This window comes from Scomber japonicus, chromosome 8 (genome assembly GCF_027409825.1).
Source record: "Scomber japonicus isolate fScoJap1 chromosome 8, fScoJap1.pri, whole genome shotgun sequence".
Classification (NCBI taxonomy): Eukaryota; Metazoa; Chordata; class Actinopteri; order Scombriformes; family Scombridae; genus Scomber; species Scomber japonicus.
In genome coordinates, this window is record NC_070585.1 from 20,929,650 (window position 1) to 20,953,527 (window position 23,878).

General features: G+C 42.5%; 1 protein-coding gene across 1 annotated transcript; it reads left to right on the plus strand.

The window, feature by feature from the left end:
• Positions 1–89: 89 nt before the first annotated feature.
• bcorl1 (BCL6 corepressor-like 1) lies at positions 90–22,369 on the plus strand. Its single transcript, XM_053323649.1, has 13 exons — positions 90–116; positions 239–257; positions 592–623; positions 7,566–10,181; positions 10,448–10,580; positions 10,922–11,401; positions 13,000–13,187; positions 13,409–13,675; positions 13,784–13,950; positions 16,097–16,242; positions 17,428–17,505; positions 18,697–18,874; positions 20,817–22,369. Exons 1-13 carry the CDS (start codon positions 90–92, stop codon positions 21,154–21,156), a joined length of 4,671 nt encoding a protein of 1,556 aa, XP_053179624.1. The 3' UTR covers positions 21,157–22,369.
• Positions 22,370–23,878: the final 1,509 nt, after the last annotated feature.

Genomic DNA, 23,878 nt, shown 5'->3' on the forward strand with positions numbered 1-23,878 from the left:
CAGATTTTTTTAACAGTGGAAATTTGGTCAGACTCTGCAATGTAAGTGCCATGATGAGCTGGGCTGTGCCTGTCTGTGTGGAAGTCTAAATGACTAAAGATGATGTGATTTTGAAGGTGTGGTGATGACACAGTGTGCAAAGTATACACTATATACACTCTGTTTTTATTAATATATGGCCAATGTAATTGAACTTCAATGTATTCTTTGTGAAAACGTATTTTCCACTTTTTTAAAGTGTCCTCCAAGCAGCATAGGTAAGTCTAAGGTAAGTATATAAGAGTAAAAAGGCGAGAAAGTCTGTTTTACAGGGAATATTTATCTGACTCCAGCGAAGTCCCCTGCAATTAAAGCTTCAAGCCCACCGAGCACCAGTCTGTTTGTTATTCACCTGTAGGGCTTTACCCGGCGCTAGGACCCAGGGTGCGCGATTTTCATCTCCAGCTGCTGCAGACCAAAAACTGGCAATAAGGGAAGATCGCGAGGACAAGCCAAAATTGCATACTGTATTCATTCTACTTCAAAATCACATCCCTGGCCCCGCACGGAAGCCTCTCTGTGGACAACAATCGCTTGTTGCGCTGTGTGCAGGCTTTGTGGCTGTAGACAGCTCGGAGCGCAAGGTAAGACGGTGCAATACCATGCGATTACTAATAACAAAGGCGTTACGGGCGAGCAGGGGGCATTAAAGGGGGCATTGCACAACGCTATTGAGGGCGAGTAAAACTCTTCCAAACTTTGACCTGGATATCTGTATTTTCTAGTTGTCGGTGTCTTGCAGTAGCCACAGTAGTTGCGGTGATGCCTCGCTGTTATCCCGCGGCATTATGTAGGATCGTGTCACATGTATGCTATGGAGAGCCAAGTTGTGTGTCGAGATGACATACATGAGTCTGTTGTCCATGCGTGTCGGCTGTGGATGCGGTCGGCTATCCAAACGCTGACACAGTAACTGTACGTGAAGTGATGTATTTCAATGTTAGACTGATAATTTGACATCATCTGGACGGCGCATCGGGCCATCCATTAACCTGGCAAATAAGAACATCACCCTTGACTGTTTCAGTGATCGGCTGCCATCCTCCCCTCGTTTGTTGTAGAATAATTCATTACTTATACCAAGATGGAAGAATAATGCGCTTGATTTTACTCAGCATGCACCCCCGCCGCCTTTCCAACCTCGACATTCAATATTGACCAGGTGAACCACGAACTTAGACGGGACATCCTCGTCGCTATAAACCATGGCGGCCTAAATAGGGTCGATAATCTCCAATATGACTCACAGATAGATGACCATGTATGCCCACTTTGAAGACGACATTCTTCAAAAATCAGGCCTTCGAAATAAACAACGTGCCTTCATCTGTGCTATCGCAGTTGTATTCCGCACATATAGTGCATGTGCGGAATACCACATCTCTGCTCGAGAGGGTTATAATTGCATGCATAACAAGTTTTTTTTTAATCCCACAGCTTCAGACATCCGATGTGGAGCCTGTGAACCAAACTCGTCTATAATTGGTGAAGCCCCGAGCAGCCGGTCACTACCGGGATAGCTCTTGCTATCGTTGAGGTCTCCGGGTTACCCCGGCTCACACACAATGCGATGTGTCAGCTGCCGAGTTTGTGATACTCCTGCTTTATGCCGACACGGTTCTCTACGGCGTTCCCCTTTTTTCTGATCGGCGTTTTTGGTTTCCCAATTTCACATTTGGCCATCTGTCAACGATTTGGCTGCTTGCACGCAGCCATTACTGGGCGAATGGCGAAGGGCATGTTAGAGGCTCTCACACACCGATCCGCTCAGCGATAGGAAAGCAGCGAAATAGTTTCAGCTCGTACTGCTCTCGGCGGATGGACAGGATCGTTGTCCTTGCACCGCCTTAGTGGTCAGGAACGTCACAGATCGTGCATGGTTGTAAACAAACTCTGTTACTCTTACGACGATGTCAGCCTCGTTGTGAGTGCACGGTTATTTCCTCACCACCACAAGTGTTGAGAAAAGTAGGAAATTTTGTTGGCCTAAAGGAGTGGATACCCTTGTAAACAGCAGGCCTGCTGCTTGCAGGATCCAGGTAAGACAAGTGGCCTAATTACAGCAGGGTAACCTGTGCTGCTTAACCACTCTGCCAAAATGTGATTATGGAATAAGAGAGCAACATATTTAGTCACTGTTTTTCTTTGGGGGAGAATCAGACAAGTCTGAGTGGAAATGGTGAGCTTTATAGACTGATTTGATGTTTCAAACTTTTATCTGTTTGCCTGTGTGTGGCTGGAAGTGGCAGATGTGTTTTCATTCACATCATAACAGCAAATATAACTTGTTGGTCCACAACTGATTAGTCTCTGTTTTGCAGCACTAAGGACATTGTGTCATTTCACTTAAAGAGAAGCTGTGTCCTGTGTTTCAGTGTGAATTTGTTCAGAGTGACACAAAGTTGTAAGCAAAAAAAGGATTTCATTGTATTTCAAATGACGTAATGATGTAAATATGATATTATCTTCACATGAAGTTCCTTGATGCATCATTTAATCTGTCAGAGCTGTGTAATCTCCATGGCTGGTTGTGTCTGAATGTATAGAGTTGTCTGCATTTTAGACTTTAAGCATGTTTGTATGGTCAGCAGGTGGAAGCGCATCATTTGCCAAGCGTGTTTTAATATTGAGCAAAATTGTCTGGTGGAGAACTGAAAGAGGGCTAAAATTAAATAAAATAAAAGTCTTGTCCAAATTGTAATTTTGCACTCAGGATCACTTCTTTATAGAAAATCATGTGCATGAATCCAGTTAAAACCTGACCTAATAACAGGAAATGTAATTTTGATACACTGCGTGATGTGAATGAAGGTGAATTGAAAATGCTCTGCAGGGTGAGCGGCCTCTTCTTTGTCTGTGTGAATGTAAGTAATCTGTGTTTGTTAGAGGCAGTGCTGACAAACTGAGAAACTTGGGCTTAGTTGGGTTGTATTTGTAGTGTGTAGTCACGTCTTATTGTCAAACATAGTGAGTGATGAAAAAGTTGTCTTTCCTTTTTATTTTGGATTAATTTGTTCATTTTCAGTGGCAGCGAGAATTTGAAGGTAAATTAATAATAGACTGCTTCCTAATCTCACTCAGGACTGTAGAGTAGAGCTCATTCCATACAGAGTGAAGACACCAGTAGGATTTTTCAAAAAAAAACAAAGAAAAAACAGCCCACCACCACCACCTCATAAGTAAGTGTTTTGTTGTTCCAGGTCTCTTAATACAAACTGAGCTAATGGAGGTCAGCGCTGGGGGCCCCTACAGTCTCAACCAAACCTCATTTAGTCTATGGCATCAGCACTAATTATCAATACTTCCTTAAAGGTTACTTGACTCACACAGCTTTTGAAATTACTACATGGAAATGTGTATGAAAGACTTGCATGCTTTCCCCCCTTTCCTCCTCATCTTCTCAGAGCTGGTAGCCTACATCAGTCTGCAGCCTACAACATGCAGACTGGAGTCCCTCCAACACCCGGAGTCTTGCTTCCTCATGTTAATTCCCCTGCAACAGACCCAAAACCTCTCCCACTCTCTCTTTTTCTTTTCTTTTTTTTTTTAAATAATATTTTGACAATTCCGTTCAGCAACCATCACCCACTCCTCCGACTCCGTTAATTGACCTTACTGCTGCTGAGACTCACAGACCCGGTCAGTAACACTTGCAGCCTTCCTCGATTAAGAAAATACAGTTTATTACTTCGTTACCCCGATAAGCCTTTTCAGTTTAGCGCACCGTTACACTCTTTGGTCGCGATCCCCCTATTCCCCTTGAGCGACTGGAGCCCGCGTTGCATGCCGGTACCTGCAGTCCTCACCCCTCCCAGCCTCTCCAGCGTCTAATCCTGGGCGTGGATAGCCGAGCACTACATCTCCCATGATGAAACCGAGCACCCCTCTGCCCCTCTCTATCTATCTCTCGCTCTCTCTCTCCCACCAGACTGGAGACTGGAGATACGGAACGGACTGTCTTGACGAACCCCCCTCCTCCTCCTCCCACCCTCCCACCCACCCCTCCTTCCTCCTCCCTCCTTCCCTCCCGCCCCCCCGGACCTTTAGAGCCGAAAACCGTCGAGATTAGTGAGCAGCCGCGGACGGCAGAGGCGAAAGGCTGGACACGGCCGTATCCGAGCCGTCCCCCGTACGACGTTCACATGCCATCCGGATGAGCGGGTTGGTAACTGTTTGTGTCATTAGACATCTTTTATCTCGCCCGCTGATTAGCTTTGGCATTATTCAATATTTCTGAGAGAGAGAGTCTTTACAGGAGAGGGAGAGGGGGGGTGGTGGTGGTGGAGGCGAGGAGAGGAGAGGCTTCGTGGGTCGGGGGGCTCGGTGAATGCCTTTCAGTCAGTTCACCAACCAAAAGGGGGCCGATACGAGACGAGAGACGGGAGCAGTACCACGTTAGGTCGGCCGGGGATAAATAACAGTAGCCTGCCTCAACATGTAAAGCACCGGGAGTAATGCGAGGGCTTCGCTGAGACTCCGCTGCGCAGGGAGCTGGAAACCTACTCGCGGCGGTGGCGGTAGTGGTGGTCAGCGGAGTTAAATATATTGTTTGCCCCCTGTGTGTGTGTGTGTGTGTGTGCGTGGTTTTTTTCCCAGGCAGTGGTGTTCGCTCCAGCAGCACAAGCCTGCGTAATAAGTTGTATCGCCCACCCTGGTGGTAGTTGTCCAGCTGGCTACTTTTTTTCTCTCTCTCTCTGTCTCTTTCTCATTTGAGAGTAACTCCATGCAGTCAGCTTCTGTGTTATCAGCGGATGAAATTGATTATTTGTTTGTGTAAAAAAAAAAAAAAAAAAAAAAAGACAGACAGACAGTATTACTTTGTCGTGTGTTTCGAGGGCTGATGAAACAGGATAATGGTCGTCAGGAGTTTTGTGTTTGGCTCTCCCTTGTTTTCTGTGGCTTTGCATTCATGTTGACTTACCTTATCAGGCGGAGATGTGACACATTGCCACATTGTGCCTCTTCCTCTCCTTCTTCTTCTTCGACGCAGCCCAGGCAAGCTCCTCTCCTCTCACTTACTGTAATTTTGCCCCAAAAACATGCGTCTTTCATCTCCAAACATTTCAAATCTCCGCGTTATTATTCAGACAGTGCCTGTTCAGTCTGTGGATAGACCGACCACCTGAGAGCCTGTTCTGTCATTATGGTGACTGCTCGCCATCTCCAGCGAGAAAGAGAGAGAGGGAGAAAGCGACCCGGAGCTCTCCAGAGTTTTTCCGTGCTGATATTGACAACAGAGGGAAACGCGATGTTTTCAGAGCCCCCCCTCTCTCTGTCTCTGCTGTGTGCCACAACATGTATGTGGTCTCATTGTGCACTGTTCAGATGTAGCACCGGGACATGTGCCGGACAGTGAGCTGGCCTACGTGTTGGAAGTAAGTGACAGGATAATTTGTGTTTCTTCGAGGCTGCCCCCCTCTCTCGAAGGTAGACAAATGTCAGGCTTGACTTTGTTTCGTCCGTGTGTGCGCGGACTGCTGCATACATTTATTGGCCTACATCAGGAGTGGATGGATTCAAATGTTGTGGCGGAGGAGATCGCGTATGATCGCAGCACAAAGACTAACTAGCAGTGAACAACTGTTGTGGTAATGAATGCGGACCCTCCTTTGCGCTATCTGTATCGCTGGACCCCCCTTTTTTCAGTCCAGCTCGCTTCCTTTATCCAGTAGAGATGGTGTGTGTCAGTATTATGTGCACAGTATTTGTTATGTTTGACTGACTCCAGGGTGAAACATTTTCCACCCCCCCCCCCCCCCCACCCCAAAAAAAGCTTTGACATAGATTTTTTTTTTTGTGGCTAGCCCCTTTTTTTGTTGTTGTCTCATTTACTTGCAGATGCGCTTGTCTGCGCTCACCTCCGCATTCATACCAGGGGCTGTAGTGCCGTGTGTCACCCTGAGTGTTTGAAAGCTCGATTAACTGTTTGTTAATTATTATTTTTGATAGTTTTGTGGATGGTTAGGATTGTTCAACGTTGCTGTGGGAAATGTCTTTTGTGGGAGTGTCAATAGAGAAGCAAGTAGGTGGAATTTTATGTCTAATTTTAGACATAAAACTGATGACCTGCACATTAAAAGCTGTATTTAACTGAAGTGTGCAGCTTCATTGTAATCATAAATAATCCCCTAAGCAGACGTGCCTCCAACTACCCAGTAATATACAGTATATCCCTGAACCACACAGGCAATTAGCAAAACTTTTGTTTACTTTGGATGGTCTACTTTGCACCACCATTCATTGCTTGATCGGAGAAGAACACAGAGAAGCAACAGTGAAGGAGCATTTGAGCTGATTGCCACTAATGGATTGATTATGAACAGGCATAGAGCAAAGGCAGAGTGGCCCAAGGGGTCATATGACCCCTAAGCAAGACCCTCTGTTTGAAGTGACTGTTGTCTTATTTGAAAATTACAGGGTTAAGTAAAAACTAAGGGCGTTACAGTCACTTTTTTTAACCCAGTCTTTGGCAATTGAGTATCTTCTAATGATGAGTCTCGTCTACTATTTATTTTTGTTATATTTTTGTTCATTTTTTCTTAACTCAGCTGTACCGAGCACAATCAGACTAAATTAATCCTACATTAAAATGAACAAAGCAAGGTAAATATTTCTGACAGCTACACAAGTTAAATAAATCGCATCCCACGTTCCTTTTGACGTTTTCCTGTAACATTTGATATTGTTTCCAGTGGTATTTTGTGTGATATAAAACTGTGGAGAGGGGTGTCAGTGTGGATCTACTCTGGCAGGAGGGTTTTGGGGGGATTTTGGCTGCTTCTCTTCATCTCCAACCTGAACAAAATAGTTTTAACCAACAGACTTACTGAGTCAAGGGGAAAGTAGAGTCAAGGGTAACCTGCAAAATGACACTGAAAAAACATGCAGAACAATGTTAAGGATGATCCGCTAGTTAGTAATGGTTGGCTTTTATGTGTCTGTGCCCAATTCGGTCTTATTTCACTCGCTGAATATCCCATTTTTATTAAAGATAATTTGTTTTCTGGATTGATCAACACTGACACGCTGTTGGTATTCCCCACTTGTAAACAAATAAAACCAAAAGTAACAGCACATAAGATTCGTTTCTCAATTAACCTCCTTTCTTTTTGCCTCTCCGATGTATCTCCCTGCTCGGAGGAAATTGTAACATATCTGGCCTCTGAGCCATTCTCAAAGAAGGGAAGTTTTCAATTGCCCAATGTTGGTTTCTCAGAATCAATTACTGTTGCATAGAAAGACCGTTTTTCGTCATGGATGATTAATTGAAAGTCTTTTGTGTAATTGGAACGAGAACAGCAATATCACTGATCACATTAAGTGTTCTTTTTCTGTTTTCTGCAGCATATCACTGTATTTCAAGGAAAAACTCTCACCTGACTAACTCAGCTACCCTCTGAGGCATGTTGTGATAAAGAAACACCTATGCAGGTAATTGTTTTTTATTACAGTTAGATTACAAGATTAGAGCATTATTTTCTCTTATCTAATTAACACTGGCCTCATGAACTTCTCTTATTACTCAGGTGGATCCTACACTAATGAATGTTGGGGATGGAGGCACGGTGAGCAGAGAGATCAGTGCTCCAAATAAAGCGTCTACTAGTATGGTGGGAAATCCCCCCCAGACGCTACCCCCTGAGTTTCGAGGAGATGTTACCCTCAGTCAGCAAAACAAGACCACTCCAAGAACAGACTGTAAGACAGTGAAAGCCTGCCCGGACACTAGCAATTACAACCACAGCCCTGAGCTTCTTCCACCTCAACAGCCCAACAATGCACCAATGTCAGGCTCAGCCCTCACCAGCTCAGAGAAGAGAGCAGAGAAAAGGGCAGATCCACCTAATGTCAAGGCTGATGGTGCTGGGGTCTTCCCGACTCCTCAGTGGTCAAGTGGTGTAAAAGTCAGCCGGGAGGACTCACTCAATCCCTGTCACAGCAATGTGACATCCAGTAAGAAATCACATACACAAACACAGTCTGTGCAAAGTGCTCCGCCTGGGTTTCAGTGCTCCACTATGTTTAAACCAGCCCAGCCTGTTGCCTTCCTTCCCTCCACTAATTTTTCCTCTCCACTTTGTAAAATCACTCTTCCACCAGCATTGGGTCAAATTGCAGCACTAAGAGAAGCCACAGCCAATCAGTTTCAGAAAGAAATTCAGCCTCAAAGTTCAGGTGTCGGAGGAACACCTCTCATGCGGACCTATCCCTATCCGTTCTCTGTCGGCCGAACTCCTGCTGCAGAGAAAAAAGCATCAACATCTAAACTTAAATCTAACCACTCATCGAGTAAGAACGCCAAATCTGTTGGAGAGCATAAGTCTTTAGCCTCGGTGGTAGCCTCACCAGCTATTGCCCTACCATTGCAGCACCCATCATTACCTTCTGCAGCACCCACCCACTACACGTTGTCTCCCACCGCTGCCATTTGCTGTGGCTCTGCACTGGCCAGCATCACCTCTCAGAGCAGACTGTTGAACCATGTGGAGAAGAAGGGCAACAGCTTAGACAAGACAACCATGGGCTCTCTAAAAACAACACCCCCCTCTGCTTCAGAGGACCATACTGTAGCTTGCTCGATCGAACCAAGGGATGTACCTCTTGATTTGTCTTCTAAATCAAAACGTCCAAAATGCATAAATGACCCTCCAGTTTCTATGATGGAGCCTCATAATAATGAGTCAAATCAGAGAGATTTTCTGAACTCAAAGAGGACTCATTCTACATCTTACAGTTCAGCTGTGCAATACCCTATCTTACCCAATACACACAGAAATGGATCCCATCAAAAGCAATTAAACAGGCCTCAGAATCACCAGGTCCCTGAACCTAAGCCATCTTGGGGCAAGGGATCTTCACAAGACCCCATAAAAAACATCCCTGGAACTTATGTGGGTGTGGCTAGCCCCATATTGGCTTCTACCCTTCGGGGCAAAGATGGGAAAGGGACTTTTGCAGATGAATTTCAGAGTTTTGCTAAGCAGGAGTTTATATCTATAATTGACCAAGGAGAACATCTGGCCTCAGGAGGAAAGAAGCCATCCTGTCTGATGAAGGGCAACCAACATGCTCATAGTGTCAAGCATGTTAAAAACACCAGCACAGCCATAATTAAAAACAGTCCCATTAAAGGAGCCCTAACGACTGCTCTGTCGAGCTCTGCCAATGCTCAGATTAATCAGAAATCTGGAACCGGCAAAACAGCAGTACCATACTCCACCACTGCTGTCAGTCTGGCATGGCAACAGCCATGCCAGACTCACCTTCCACACCAAGCATCCTCCGTTCAGAGAAAACTGTCACAAGGATCCGTAAAATCCAAGACGACTGCAGCTGAAGAAGGATCTAAGTTTCAGAGCGCCCATCAGAGCCCGTCCAACACTGAGGATGATAAGTGGGAGAGAATGTCTCCGCTCTCCAACCTTGCGTCCATTGTAAAGCAGCAAGCTCTTGAAACAACAGCACTGACAGGCAAGGGTAACAATCAAGCGCCACCTGTTGCATCAAGAAAAGCTGATGTTCTAAATCTGCTCACGGGGAGTCAAGACGCCCTGTCCAAACACACTTCCGGTTTTGAATACCCACCATACAGGTCTGTGGAAAAATGGACTGGTGTGCCATCTCAAGGGGATTCAACTCAAGCTATGAAAAGACTTGAAAAGGCAAATGCCACTGAGCCTTCAGAGAATAATACTGAGATACACACCAGTCAGGGAGAACACATGGGACTACAAGCGAAGCAAGGTTCCTCCAAGCCCACAGGCCAGTCTCATGTCTTTGGAGGCAATGCATCAACAAATGGGAACAGGATGGAGAGCAAACTTGCCCAGGTGTTAGAGGGGGAGATACTGAAGAAAGAAAGTGGGGCTTCAGAAAGTCCTCCCAGTGACAAATTGGAGGGCATAGTGGCATCTATCCTCACAGGCCAGTGCAAGGGGGGAGGCGACAAGTTTGAGAAGAAAACAAATGGAACCAAAGAGGAGTCGCCAACCAAAGCAAAAGCTGCTGCCATCAAAAAAAAGAAAAGCAGTCCTAAGAAGCCAGCGAAAGAGAAGTCACCAACGGACCCACCGAAGAAGGCTGCAGGAAAGAAGAAGCAAGAAACGGAAAGTACTCCCACCAAAGTGTCCTGCCAAAAGAAGGTAAAGCATCATATGTGTATGGGGTTTAAGTACTGTTAATGCCTAAATGATCTTTGTGTTTTTCTTGTTATCTCCCTGTGGTTGAATTTTAATCTTTTCTATGTAAGAAAATCTTTAATAATGAATCTCACAAATACTATCGTGCTTCCTTTGATAATATGAGTCCATGACTGATGATTTAACGCCCAAGGGATTATGTGAGTCTGATGTGATCAATAGCTTCCAATACGGCGTGCTCACTCTGTCCCCTGTGTGCTTTCTTTCAGCAGAAGAAACGATGTGCACCTGTGCTCGAGAAGAGTCTATCAGCAGGAAAACTTTCCCCACAGACTAAAGAGCAGACTCCAAGGGACAAGATCAGTCCCAAAAAGGTTGAGCAATCAACCCGCAACAAACTAGGTACAGGTGTTTGTTTCTTAAAAACCAGTGACATTTACTGCCTTGAAAAGTTCACACAGCATACACAAGTTTCTGATATCTATCTCAAATGTAGCGATGCTCTCAGTTGTATCAGACATGTAACCTTCTATTGAGCTTACAGTAAAATTGCTTTAAATTTTCAAGATAAATACTTTGCCATCAGCCCGTGTTATGTAGCAGTTTGTGTGTTTTAAGCAGACAGAATATATCTCACTTATTGTCTGAATGGAATTCTTTTGATGCCTCCGAAGAGATGTCGCACTCATACTGGCATGTGTAGAAGCTGGTGTGAGAGTAACAATCAAATGTGATTTAATCAGTTGCAGATAGCGACAACGGTCCTCAGAGTGTAGAGACTCCAGTCTCTTTGAATAGCTCTGCCGTATCAAGCAAGGAGAATGAAGCTACAGACAGCTCCTTCCCAAGACTGAGGAGAGGACGACGGCGAGCTGATGAGGCCAGACTCGACCTCTGGGGCTTTGCAACACCTTCTCCTCCACCCCCGCAAATTCCTCCTCCTCCTCCTCCTGCAGCTTCCCCATCACCCCCTCTAACTAACACCCAGCCAGCCCGCCGTCCAAGGGGGAGGCCTCGCTCAAACCCCTTGCCAGAGCGAGTTTTTCAAGGCAAGGGCAAAGCAGGCAGTGCGGAGGGTGACACCCCTGCTCACAAGAAACGCCGGCGCTGCCGCAGTAAAAAGTATCAGACGGGGGAGTACATCACCGAGAAAGACAAGTTAGAAGATGGAGAGCACCTTGAAGAATCTGACACCCTAAGACAGGACAGGGGAACTGCAGCAGGTATGTAGCGTCTCTCCGGGGATCAGTTGAGTTTCAAGTTAACTGTTTCCCGCCCAGTTTTAATTAAAACTGCAGCTGTTAGTTACAGATGTAATGAGAACAATATGGGAAAAAAGGTTAGTTTAGGTTTGAGTGTGGCAGCTTCTCAGTGTTAAATCCAGGCCTGAAAAGTTGATTTGAAAAGCTGACTGACAGAAAATTATAAGGATCATTTTTTATTATTTATATAGTTTTAATTATTTTAAATTATAACATATTCAATTAGTCATTATCAAGTAAACACACCAAACATGAGTTGGTAAAAGCTGTTCTGTTTAATGCAATTTTGTGGCAGCTGACCAGACTACATGATGAAATATTTGGTCATGGTTGCATTATTTCTAACATTTCATAGATTAAATGATTCTGCGTCTTTTTAAAAGAGTAACTGATGAATGAATCTGTACTGACAATACTTGAAGCCTTGTTACGATTTGTGGGTCAAACAGACTGCCAGCTGATTAAAAAAAAGCACACAAACACAGTCTGTTAACCTTGATGTACTATAAGTGTGTTGTCATAGTTTTTTATGCCATCTAAAGGCCAAATTGTATTTAATAGTCAGATTCAATTGTTTTAAACATAATTACTGCCTTTATAATTAAGGTATAAAGAAGGCTCACCAAAACAGTATAAAATCTGTTTACACTGTCAGTCAATAGTGGGCCGATGATATACACTGACTGTGAGAAATGAAACATATTACATATTAAATACATCAAAGAAGATATTCAACAACACATTTTCATAAAGGCACAATGAAAAATTAAAACAAATAATTGTGTATTGAAATGACTGTTTGTATGTGTGTCAAATTTAAAATAGGGCTGCAACTAGCAGCTATTTTCATTATCAATTACTCAGTACATATCACATATCAGTATTAGAAGCTAGTGAAGAATACTCGTTATAATTTCTTATAGGTCACGGTGACATCTTCAGATGTCTTGTTTTGTCTTAGTCCAGGATATTCAGTTCACTGTTGTGTATGACACAGAAGAGTCTTCACATTGGATGAGCTGCAGCCAGCAGAGGTTTATCATTTTTACTTACAAATTGACACTAACACGCAGCTGTAATATTGAGTTCAGTTTAACTTCTAAAGACGTATTATAAAGTTAACACATTGTGCCTTTTGAATTTTATATTTATGGGTACTATGTGTTTGTCATAAACATGAGGCCATATGCACAGTGTGTACAGAAAGTGTCAACATGTACGAGCAGAGAACTTGCTGTATGACAAACCTTGCCTGACACAGATTAGCCCAGAGCACAGGATTGCAAAAAGCACAACAGAGCAGCTCAGATACTCAGAGAAGGTCTCCTGCTTCAACACATAGATGGCTAAAGCTGTCAGTGCAGGAAGCACAGTCGCTTCTGACATTCGCACAAAAGGGCACTTTAAACTACCAAGAGGCTCCGTAGCTGGGTCAGTTTATCAGAGATAATATGGGTGATGTTTTGCGTGAGGTTGAAATATATAGATTGTATAGTTTTGTTTTTTCATTTGTTTCGGTACAGCGCAGCATAACTTCCAAATAAAAACTGTCATTTCAGATTCACAGACGGATCAGTGTCCGAGTCCCACTGCCTCCAGTCCAGAACCTCCTCCACGGAGACCCTCCTTCACTCGCTCAGGGTCGGTCCGCTACCAGGAGAGCGAGGTTTCTCCCGAGTCCAATGACAAGCCTTCAGGGAAAAGGAAGTTCAAAAGCAAGCACTTATGTGACAGTGATGAGCAGAAGGTAAGATGCTCGCTGATGTCGGCCCACAGCATGTTTCAAATCATACAGAGTTGATAGCAACGAGGTCCAGTGTGCAATGAATATATTGGCTTACAATGCCCCCCGGTGGCTGGATACATGCTCTGTTTGTGATTGCTTATGATGGCAGCTGGTTTTACACAGCACAGACTCTTAGTAAGACTCAAGTTCTCAGTGCTATAATCAATAAATCTGTCTTTTAGATTAAGACCAAACGCAGCAGCTTGGGCAAGCGTGCTGCTTCACTCGCCCTGGATGATGATGGCCCTGATGTGAAAAGAACAGAAAGCCCCCCACCCATTGCAAAAAGTTTGCCATCATCTCCATCCAATAAGAAAAGCTTGTCAGGAAGAAGCAGTGGTTCAGAGTCTCCACCCAAAAGGCCCGTTCCCCCAGAAGTGCGTCGGCTGATTGTCAATAAAAACGCCGGAGAGACTTTGCTGCAACGCGCCGCCCGCTTAGGCTATCAGGTAAAATCCCACCTGGTTATTTTGGTAGTAACGCTATAACCTGAATTTGAAATGTGTTTATGTGACAGTCTGTCCTTCATTCCTCTGTTTTTTGGGGATTTTTTGCAGGATGTCGTTCAGTACTGTCTTGAAAAGGACATCAGGGAGGTCAATCGGCGTGACAATGCCGGCTACACAGCGCTCCACGAGGCGTCCTCTCGAGGCTGGACTCAGATTGTCCAGATGCTGCTGAAACACGGAGCAGATGTGAACTGTAGCGCCCAGGACGGAACACGGTGAGGCTTCATGGTGCACGAGTGAGAGCTGTATTATATGAAACAAAAGCAGAGTAATACATATTCTCTGGTCGGAATATTAGAGCTGCAGCAATCAGTTGATTAATCGTTACTCATTTGTTAAGCAAAAATGTCCAAACATTTGCTGGTTCCATCGGCTCAAATGTGATACTTTTTTTTGTTTGTTTCTCTGTCACACATGATCAACTGAATATATTTGCATTTAGGACATTCTGACAGTATTACTTTGAGCTTTATGAACTTATATCAGGCATTTTTCACTATTTTCTGACGTTTTACAGACAAAGCAGTGAATCATTTCTCAGTTGTAATCTTGACTTTCTTTTACGATCACACAACAGGTGTGAGGGGTTGTAATTAACCTAGTGACAAACTTATTAAGAGATTGTGTTTTATGATATAAATGAAGATTATAGATTATATTCTGGTTTAATATCTTGAGTCTAATAAAGAGTTCAGTCAATTGAGTTTATCTTACAGTACTCAAATAGTGACAAAGATGTAATAATTCATAAGAAAGTATTTGAAAGTTAATCTTATTTTTGTGTTTATATTGTTAATCCCACTCATCTGATATGTTTACAGTTATATGATTTCTGAAAGCCCCTCTTCAGTATATTTTGGCAGTTTTAAGATATATTGTATATTTCTTATATATAACTTAATTTTGAACTCAAAGTTTCAAAAACTAAGCTATTGCTAAAACAGAGTAATGACATTTGACAACAGTAGATCGCTGCAGTCATACATCATCCTCATAAAATCCTTTTGTTTTTGTGAATGTAACACAGGCTACTGGTAAAGTATCAGGTGTCTGTGTTTTAAACTAAATACTTGCTGCAGACGTGCTGCAACAATAGAAATGATTTATTTAAATTAAACTATCTCCGACCTATATCGGAAAATAATGTTTAATGTGGTTAAAGCAGGATACTTAGTAAATTAGTCTGCATGGATAAATGAATGAATGTGGGTGACCCTCACAGTATCTGCTGTCCACAGCTGGTTTATACTATATGAAAAGCTTCAATTTCAGTTCATTAAATCTCTGCAGCATCTGAAGGCAGCAGGACTGATATGTTTATAAATGTGGAGCTTCTCAGAAGAGCTGCAGCAGAGTGCAGAGTTCCAACAAAGTTGGAAAAGATGCTGATGAGCTCTGCTGACCTCACGTCTCCAAAAAAATGGAGATATAACTGACCAAACACTATTGTGTTACAATAATTAAACTAGGTGACCATGTTTGAGGTAAGACATGTTACTGCTGACATAGTGTTGGTCTGATATAATCACATAAACTGCTTCATCAGCACTATTTCTTTATTTTTTATTTCTATTGTTACTATAGTAACTAACTGAGGAAAAAAACTTATTCATCTGTCTTTGGCTGCAGATTTGTGGTGATGTGCATTCATGTCGTGAAGCTCTGAACCATCCAGACATTTCCTGAAGAAAAGCTTTCTGATTGCTGGGTCGTCATTATCACGTTTAACTGTGATTGTTACAACTATCTCAGAGCTATGAGAGCTGTGATGTGATTGGCTGAGACAGTATTTGTTAATCACCACACCTGCTGGTCTATACTCGCCTTCACTCAGTCATTTTGCACTTTGTGCTGCTGCACATACGTGAACCAAAATAACAGGTGAACATAGAGACGTCCACGCAGCCTGTGCAGCTAATAGCATGCTGCACTTGGCATTTATTATTCAAATTACAACTGATGGTGCAAAATATTAATAATTAATATTAATAATATAAAACTGAGTATGCTTTTGCACCCTCGTAGAACCAGACTTGGCCACAGAGGAGGAAAATTTACCAACATTTACAACAAAATAAAGTATGATGTCATTGTTTATGATAGATGATCCATCAATAAAGGAGCTGTCATGACTCCACATATCTCTGTTACTGACATGTGAGCTGGTCTGTGTAGCTAATGCTACAGCCAGTGGACAGGTTAGGCTACGATATTGCCAGTGTGCTAAAATGGCTATCTGGTTGCCATGGTAACGGATAATGTCCTACTTGTCCTACCCACCCTGTGTTTGAAAAAGGCGTAGACGTAAACCGTTAAACTGGAAGAAACAATTTAAAGGTGCTTGGCTTGTTGTGTCCGCAGGCCTCTTCATGACGCAGTGGCAAGTGATAACCTACCGATAGTCTGGCTGCTTCTCAACCACGGCGCGGACCCAACTCTGGCGACCTACTCCGGACACACTCCTGTCAAACTGGCACACAGCCCGAGCATGAAGACCTTCCTCACAGGTAAGCGCTTCCTGCTCCTTTTTGTCAGCCTTGTGTTCCATCACTAGAACCAAGTTTTAAATAAACATACACATTTTTACACACTGTGAAAACATTGTCTCATCCTCCAATTAAATTCATTTCTCAGATCATCAACAAACACTTCCGACACAATAAACAGCGCAGCACAAAGGCTATAATAAAGCTAATTGAATCGAGGCATGAGAATAAACAATACGACTCTGGGCCTGCCAGCTTCACAGTCACCCATCATGCAATTTGTCAACACATGAGTCAACCGCGTGCCCACTCCACTATCCGCATCACATTTTAGACACTGAGCAATAAACAACACACATACACACACTGCATATCCGCTCCCACACACAGGATATAAGAGAAACATGCTGAGAAATCTAACATCCACTTAGGTCTCCACATTAACATTTTGAGACACTTTTTGGTTCATGCGTGCGGTTCTTGTTTAGTTCTCTGAAAACTGAAAACATCGCAGAGTAGGTGTGTGGTTGATAAAAAGCCAACAATATTTGTGTTTTCAGTGGATTTTCGTACAATTAAGACACCTGCTGGTCGAAGCTCCCCTCGATGACGTGTTTTATTGTGGCGCCTACTTCCTTCACTGCTCCTCCTCCCTTTGCAATATTATTCCGCTCAAAACTTATCTGCTGAATTTCAATTAGCGAAAGGTGACGCCGAAGAGCAGCTGACTCACCCGTAACCACGTCGACACATTTGTATTCATAATTTTAAAAAACAGCAGACTTCATGAAATGTCCTTGTTAGTTTAAATAAAGCTTTGGTTAAAGGAAATGGCCTATGAATGATCAGAGAAAGATGTTTCCTCTATGTCTGTCATTAATTTTCACGGCGTTGTCGACGGTTTTGAGTATCTTTCTGAGGCGCTCTTGATATTCAGTGGTGTGTTCATGTCACACTGTGTGTCTCAGGTGAGGGGAGTGAAGAGATTTGTTAGCTGCTACACACACTTAGCTCCTGTTTTATCTATGAGATTGTAAAAGAAACGGCAAAAACAAACTTTAATCAGCTTTTTATGATGTTTATTTGTCTTATTTTGGTTCCATTTCCCTTTTTAGATGATTGCAAAAGCCCATTTTGTCCTGACAAGCAGACAACTCTAGTCAAAATATAGCTACATGACATTTCTTTTTTTCTCTTTTTTTCCAGAGTATTTCACAGACCTGGAAGGCCGCAGTGAGCAGGATCCCACTCTACCCTGGGATTTCTACAGCAGCTCCTTGTTTGGTAAGAAACCTTAAAAGCTGGAACTTTCTGTCTGTCGGTCGATCCTTTGTTCAAATTCTCTATTTTAATTTGTAAACATGGTGGTTAAAAAATGTGTCGGCGGGCTCATTCCTCCGCTGTCAGTGAGGAGGACGAGCTGAGGCCTGTTAGAGCAATGACCATGCTGCTGCAGGTAGACTGTGTGAGTTTGCAGGCCGGACTCAGACTTGGCCGCTGGGCCACAGACGGTTGTGTGTGTGTGTATACCAGCATGAGTGTCACGTTATAAACATCCACGAGCAGTCAGTTATCCAGTGGAGGGAGAGCAGGATCAGAGTTAAATGGGAGAACAGAGGGAAAAGTGGACTGCAGCTCTCTGGATGAACTGTGAAGAGAAAAGTAAATATTATTCAGAAGATTTACAGTTTAAGTAAGGAAAGTTTCAATCCGCCCCCTCTCTCCCCCATCGGAGGAAAAATATCTTCTATATTAAAATAATTGAAAATGTATGCTTCAGTAATAATGAAGAAAAGGGGAGAAAGTCTTCATCAATCCATTCTTTCAACTGATTCAATTAATCATCACCTCTCTGCCCCTTTCCCATCTAGCTGCATTTATTTTATACTTTGTAAAATAAAGTTTTATACAATGTTTTCAGTGTTTGCAAATCAATGTTCTTAGAAGGTTGATCATTTTTCCTCCCTAACATGCATGTGTTTCTGTATAATCTGTATGTTTAAATAGTAGATGAATCCCTTTTTAATTTCTATTTCTGGTAATGTCTGCTGACAGTCTGACAGGTGATACCAACATTTTTTATCTTTCTTCAGAGGCCAGACTTGAGCTTTCCCTCGCATCGATTATCACCTAACGAACACTAAGCTTTGTTTGTTGCATTTTGTCCAAATTTCATATCAGTACTTACATAAAGTTGCACTCTGCTGACATTACTGAACACTCAAAGGAAGAAAATAATTCCCACTGGTAATAATCCCTCAAAGTGTCACTAATGAACTTTGTAATTTAATTTTATGTAGGATGCATTAACTTTGAGCTTTGACACGATAAAGTTTGTCTCACTGACCGCAACGCTGTAAATCATGTATCATTGTTGCTGTGAAGAGTCTGGCCACTAGAGGGCGTCCTAACAGTGTATTAAAACAGCTCATTGGCGGCGCTCCTCATCTCACCTCAGCAATCTTCCCCTCTCAGAGACCGACCAGGAGCCATGCTGGGATTTCCTGCTGTCGGAGCAGGAGCAGAATCAGGAGCTGGAGGAGATCACAACGGCCAGCGCTGATCGGGACTCGGACAAAGACTGCCTCATGTTCGAGTTCTCCTCCGAGCCTCTGCTACCCTGCTATCATGTTCAGGTGTCATTAACCCAGGGGTGAGTTCACAAAGATGAGAGACACTACTGGAAAGAATTTTTCTCTATAAATAGAAAGTCCACAGCGATGCAAACCTCTGCCAAGGCCGCACGATTTTCTAAATTTGTTATTTTAATAACAGAACAAAAATAACCATGTTGATAAATGAATTTGGAGAAGGTAAAATTAGGCCTTTAGACAAGGATGAAATTTACAAGTAAGTCACACACTTGACTACTGAGCTACGAGTCATTTAAATTCATGACTCTATACAGCCAGTTCTAAGCTGCTGCCACATTTTAATTTGGATGCAGCTGCAGCGTGCGCTCCAGTGATAGGTTGTAATGACAGAAGATACTTGACTGAATAATGAGGATACCGCAACAGTTTCATCTTGGAGATCCAATTTTCTCTGTTAAGTATTTCACTGAAATACAGTTTTCAGCTTCTGTCTGAGCAGCTGAATTATAACGTTCAGCCTGTTTTCATTTGTCTTGGACGAACTCGTTTCACTTTTGTGTTTTGTGTTTATACATTATACAAAAAAAAAACTGGATTCTGCATTTATCACAATACAAATCAGTTGCATCTTTTTAGGGCTGCAGCTATCGATTAATTTTGTAATTGATTATTCTAGCGATTATTTCATCGATTAATCGAGTAATGGAATAAATTATTTTTCCTTATTGTGAATAACTGAAAAAATGAACAATCAATCAATCAATAGGGGTTTCATTCCTGGACATTCCTTTTTAAAATCAACAAATCAACAAATACATGAACTTACTTTTAGTGTGATTGATTTGAATTTTTGCATCATTAGGCTACCGTACAATTTAGTGCTAGACTCCCCCGCTCCTCCTACCTCAGGCTTTCAGTGTAGAGACCAGGTAGAAGCTGTTAGTTCACTAACTACAACAAGGTTAAAGACAGTGTAAAGTGAATTCAGACATTTTCTTCTAAACACATTAAATAGGTCATAAATGTATTTCTAAAAAATGTGTAAAAAGCATTTCAACCATTTAGATTTGAATTGTGGAGCTAGACTTCACAAACTGTTTCAAGATTTCTGTGTTCAGGATTTAGTGGGCGGGTCTAAAAATATGCCAAAATCACTGCCGCCTTACGTAACGCGGCAGTGATTTTGGCATAAACCCGCCCCTGCTGATGTAGGTATAAATACATTCAGCACACACTACTACTACTACTACAGTCTACAGTTAGCCAGTTAGCTGAGTTAGCCGCTGAGCTAGCCGCCGAGCTAGCGGAAGAAAGCTCTCAGACGTAGCATCCATGTTTCAGGTAGAGGTGGTGACTTCGATTGACGGGTGACATTTGGTAAGGGGTGAGGTTTCAGCAACTCAGCGGGCACGCCCACAGTGTTTGGGAGCAGAGACAGATACTGATTTTTATACAACTTTGAAGCCTAATTTCATATATTTTGCGATTTTTTTAATCATTCAAATTTGGCAAGGTGGTTAACAACACATTTTTCTATGGTATGTCAAACTCAGAACACATATTTATTCTTACTTTACACGGACTTTAATGATCCACACGGTGACATTATAAAAAGAAGACGTGGCGGGCAAATAAAAGATAGAAAACCATCGTTTTTGGTGTGTGTGTGCGCGCACACACTTTGTAGTTTTCACTCTGTAGTAAACTGCTCCGCGACATAGTGACATGATGTGTATCAATAATAACCATCCATGTTAAACACAAGCACAGCATGTCATATAATGCCAGTGAAATTAATTAAACGAAGCTTCGATTCAAGCTATAGATGAGGGACCTCAATCGACACATTAGCCCAAAGAAAAGAGACAAAAATGAGTACGTTCCTTAAGGAGGAAATTAGAGCCATGAGTATTAATTCATTGAGAATCAATTATAATGTCTTTAATCTGTCTTTGTTCAAGCTAACCTGCAGCAAATATCTTCCACATTTCTCTCCTGCAGCTTTTGCAACTGGTTCCTCCTGACAGATGTCCTGAAGCGTCTGAAGATGTCGTCGCGAATCTTCCGGGCGCGTTACCCTCATCTGGAGGTTGTGAGCTTGTCCCATGCCGAGCTCTGTCGGCAGGTGTCCGTCAGCCAGGTGAGCTCGGCTTTAGCTCCGCCCTACAAAGGCAAAAACAAGGAGGAGGGCGAGAAGGAAGAGGAAGAGGAGGGACTTGTGGATCTGGTGCGTTGCGTCCCAGAACTCCAGAGACTACTGGGCTCCTCTATTCACATCCTGCAGGAGGACGAAGAGGAGGGCGAGGTGCTGACAAACACAGGGAAACCACGTAGCCGATAGCCTCCACCGAGTAGACGAACTGTTTGACAATTCAAGTATGTCGACCCGAGTCCTCCCTGCAGCTCAAAGGAAACCTCTCCGTCCATTGTAATGAGGGTTTTTAACTCCAGCTACAATAAAGACTCGACACTCCACCTATAACCTTTGACCTCAGACAGAAGGTGATTAAGTGATCACAGTGACACACCTCAAGGACCTGCACATGGGAGTGGTCAGTGCTGGAAAGCAGCTTTCAGGTTCCTAACTATAGGTATATTTGAATACATGATAACTATTGAGCAAACCTTTTTTAATGATTATGTATGTACATGGTAGTGTATATGTATATCTTGCCATCAGGTTTAACACATTTGGTTATATAAATGTATTCTTGTGGCAAGGGATGGATTATGTTTAGGACTTTTTGTTTGTTCCTGAGGGAAAGCGATATTCTTTTCGACGGGAGATAATCCGAGGCTTTTATCTTGGTGAACTCTTGCGTAAAGCCAGCTTAAGGCCAGCTAACAGAGTCAGGGAGGCCACCGGCCCAGACGGTTTCTCTGTCAACCTGGGAGACCTGGAGACCTGCGGAGAAGAGACCACAGCACATAATCTTCAAACATAATCACCCACCTAGCTCATAGTCTCATTTCCATCCTTTCATTTGTCACTTTATTATCCTCATGAGATCATTACTGGACAGATCTAATAGTTATGATTGTGTTTCCTTCACATTTCACAAAGAAAGCAGTATGAAATGAAATGATGATGTTCTTTTGGACCTTTGAGATTGAGAGTTTGTTTACAGAGCTGGACAGATAGTGCTCTCCACTCCCCAGGTTGCTCTCCTCCTGAACTGATACAGAATCCTGTGGATCTCTCTCAGAGGAAAAGTATATCTGGAGTCCAGAGCCTGCTCCTGCGTCTGAGGAGCGAGACGCCCTCTTTAACTGCAGCCACGACTGTCCCCCCTACGTCCCGATATGATGTTTCCAGATCCCAGAGTGCTTTGTGTTGCAGTGTTTTATTTACACTGATTGTTGTGCTTAATTTAATAGTCATTAATATATTTGACCTCTTGTGTATCTGACAAGCCTATCTATGAAAAACATTGCTTTGTATGGTTGGTGCTTCATTTTGAAATGTACTTATTAGGATCCCTTTATTCTGAGATTTTCCTCCCTCATTGAAAAACAGTATTTCAAAAAAAAAAAAAAAAAAAAAAAAAGCAAAAGTACAGTTTTATTGTACTGGTGCTAAGATAGATTTTGTGTTGACAATCAATGAAGTTTTTGGTTTGAAGTCACAAACTAATAAAAGATATTTAAGATGAAGAGACGTAAGGTGTAAAGAAAGTATAGTTTAACGGGATACAGCAAAGACTGAGCAGCGTGTGAGATCCTGAGAGAGCCTTTTATTTGATTCTTTTATAAGAAATCAACAAGAATAAAGCATGATTGTGGATCATAGTTTTTATCTCTTTGTTTTGTCAAGTAGATTATTATAATGACGGCCAAATATTTCCTCAGGTGTATCTCAAATTATCATTTTCGCTTCAGATATTTCACTGAATAAATATTTTTCTCAATCACAGATAATCTTCACTCAGAGATGAGATCATGATGTTTACCTGTGGGGTACCTGAGAAAAACCTTTTTATCACATTTATCTGACAGTAGTGTTAACAGTTCTGAATCAGCAGGTTAAAGGACGAGTTCGCGGTTATTCAGGTGCGTCTTAAAACCAGTCAGGTGTCCACATGAACAATGAAAGAGGTTTTCCTCACTGTAATCATTCCTTCTGTTCATACTGACTATTAAAATGTGCGTTCAGTGTGAGTGATGGGGCCCAAAACCCACAGTGTGTCCACACAGTCATTTAAAGGTTTATCTGAAGCTTATGATGAGGCTTCAGCAGTCTGAGTCATGTCAAGTGGATATCTGCCACATTTACAATCTTCAAAGTGAAGTAACCTAAGAAGAAGAGGGACTTTGGCTCTAAAAAGACTAACGTGGAGAGATCTCTATTTGATTTGATTTATTTGGATGACGGAAGCTTCACATTAGCTTCAGATCTTTTAAATACACAGTTAAAAAAAATGAAGGGACAGTCTTCCGCAGCAGTATATGTAGTTTGATAAGTTGTCTTGAACAGTGCAAACTCAATCTGCTGATGATTACTGTGTTTTATTATATTCAAACTCAGGAGTAGATTAGTTCATGTGTCCTACCGTGTGGTTTGACTTTACTTTATCCACTAGAGGGAACCAATGACAAAGACTCTGTTATATTCAATCTGCTGCCTGCTTCTCTACTCTCACTGAGAATAAGTTCCTGAGTTAATAGTTGCTTCACTGGCACCACTGTTTCACTTCACACTCGATCAGTGTCTTGATACCTGAACAATTCAATCATACCGCATAAATAACTCTGCTGTAAGTCCACGTGAGAGCAAACCGCTGCCTGTTGATGTGTCTCCAGCTCTTTTTGGGAAATCACAGGAGCATCCAAAAACACACACACAGAAAACATAATGAAGTTAACAGCAGCTTTTTACTGTTCAGGGCAGTAAGGAGCCAAATAGCTGGAGGTGGTATCATGTGAGACATGTTACGACTGCTGTTGTTCCTGCAGAGCAGCTGCTCATGTTGGGACGGTTTGCTCTTCATATCTAAAACAAACAAAAACATGAAATCTACCTAAAATTCCTATGTTTGTTTGCTCTCACTTTTTCTGAATTTAAT

Coding starts and splice junctions, on each gene's coding strand:
- bcorl1 (XM_053323649.1), top strand. CDS start 90: ATGACTAAAGATGATGTGATTTTGAAG. Junction 13,188..13,408: donor GTGACAGTGATGAGCAGAAG/GTAAGATGCTCG, acceptor TCTGTCTTTTAG/ATTAAGACCAAACGCAGCAG. Junction 16,243..17,427: donor CATGAAGACCTTCCTCACAG/GTAAGCGCTTCC, acceptor CTTTTTTTCCAG/AGTATTTCACAGACCTGGAA.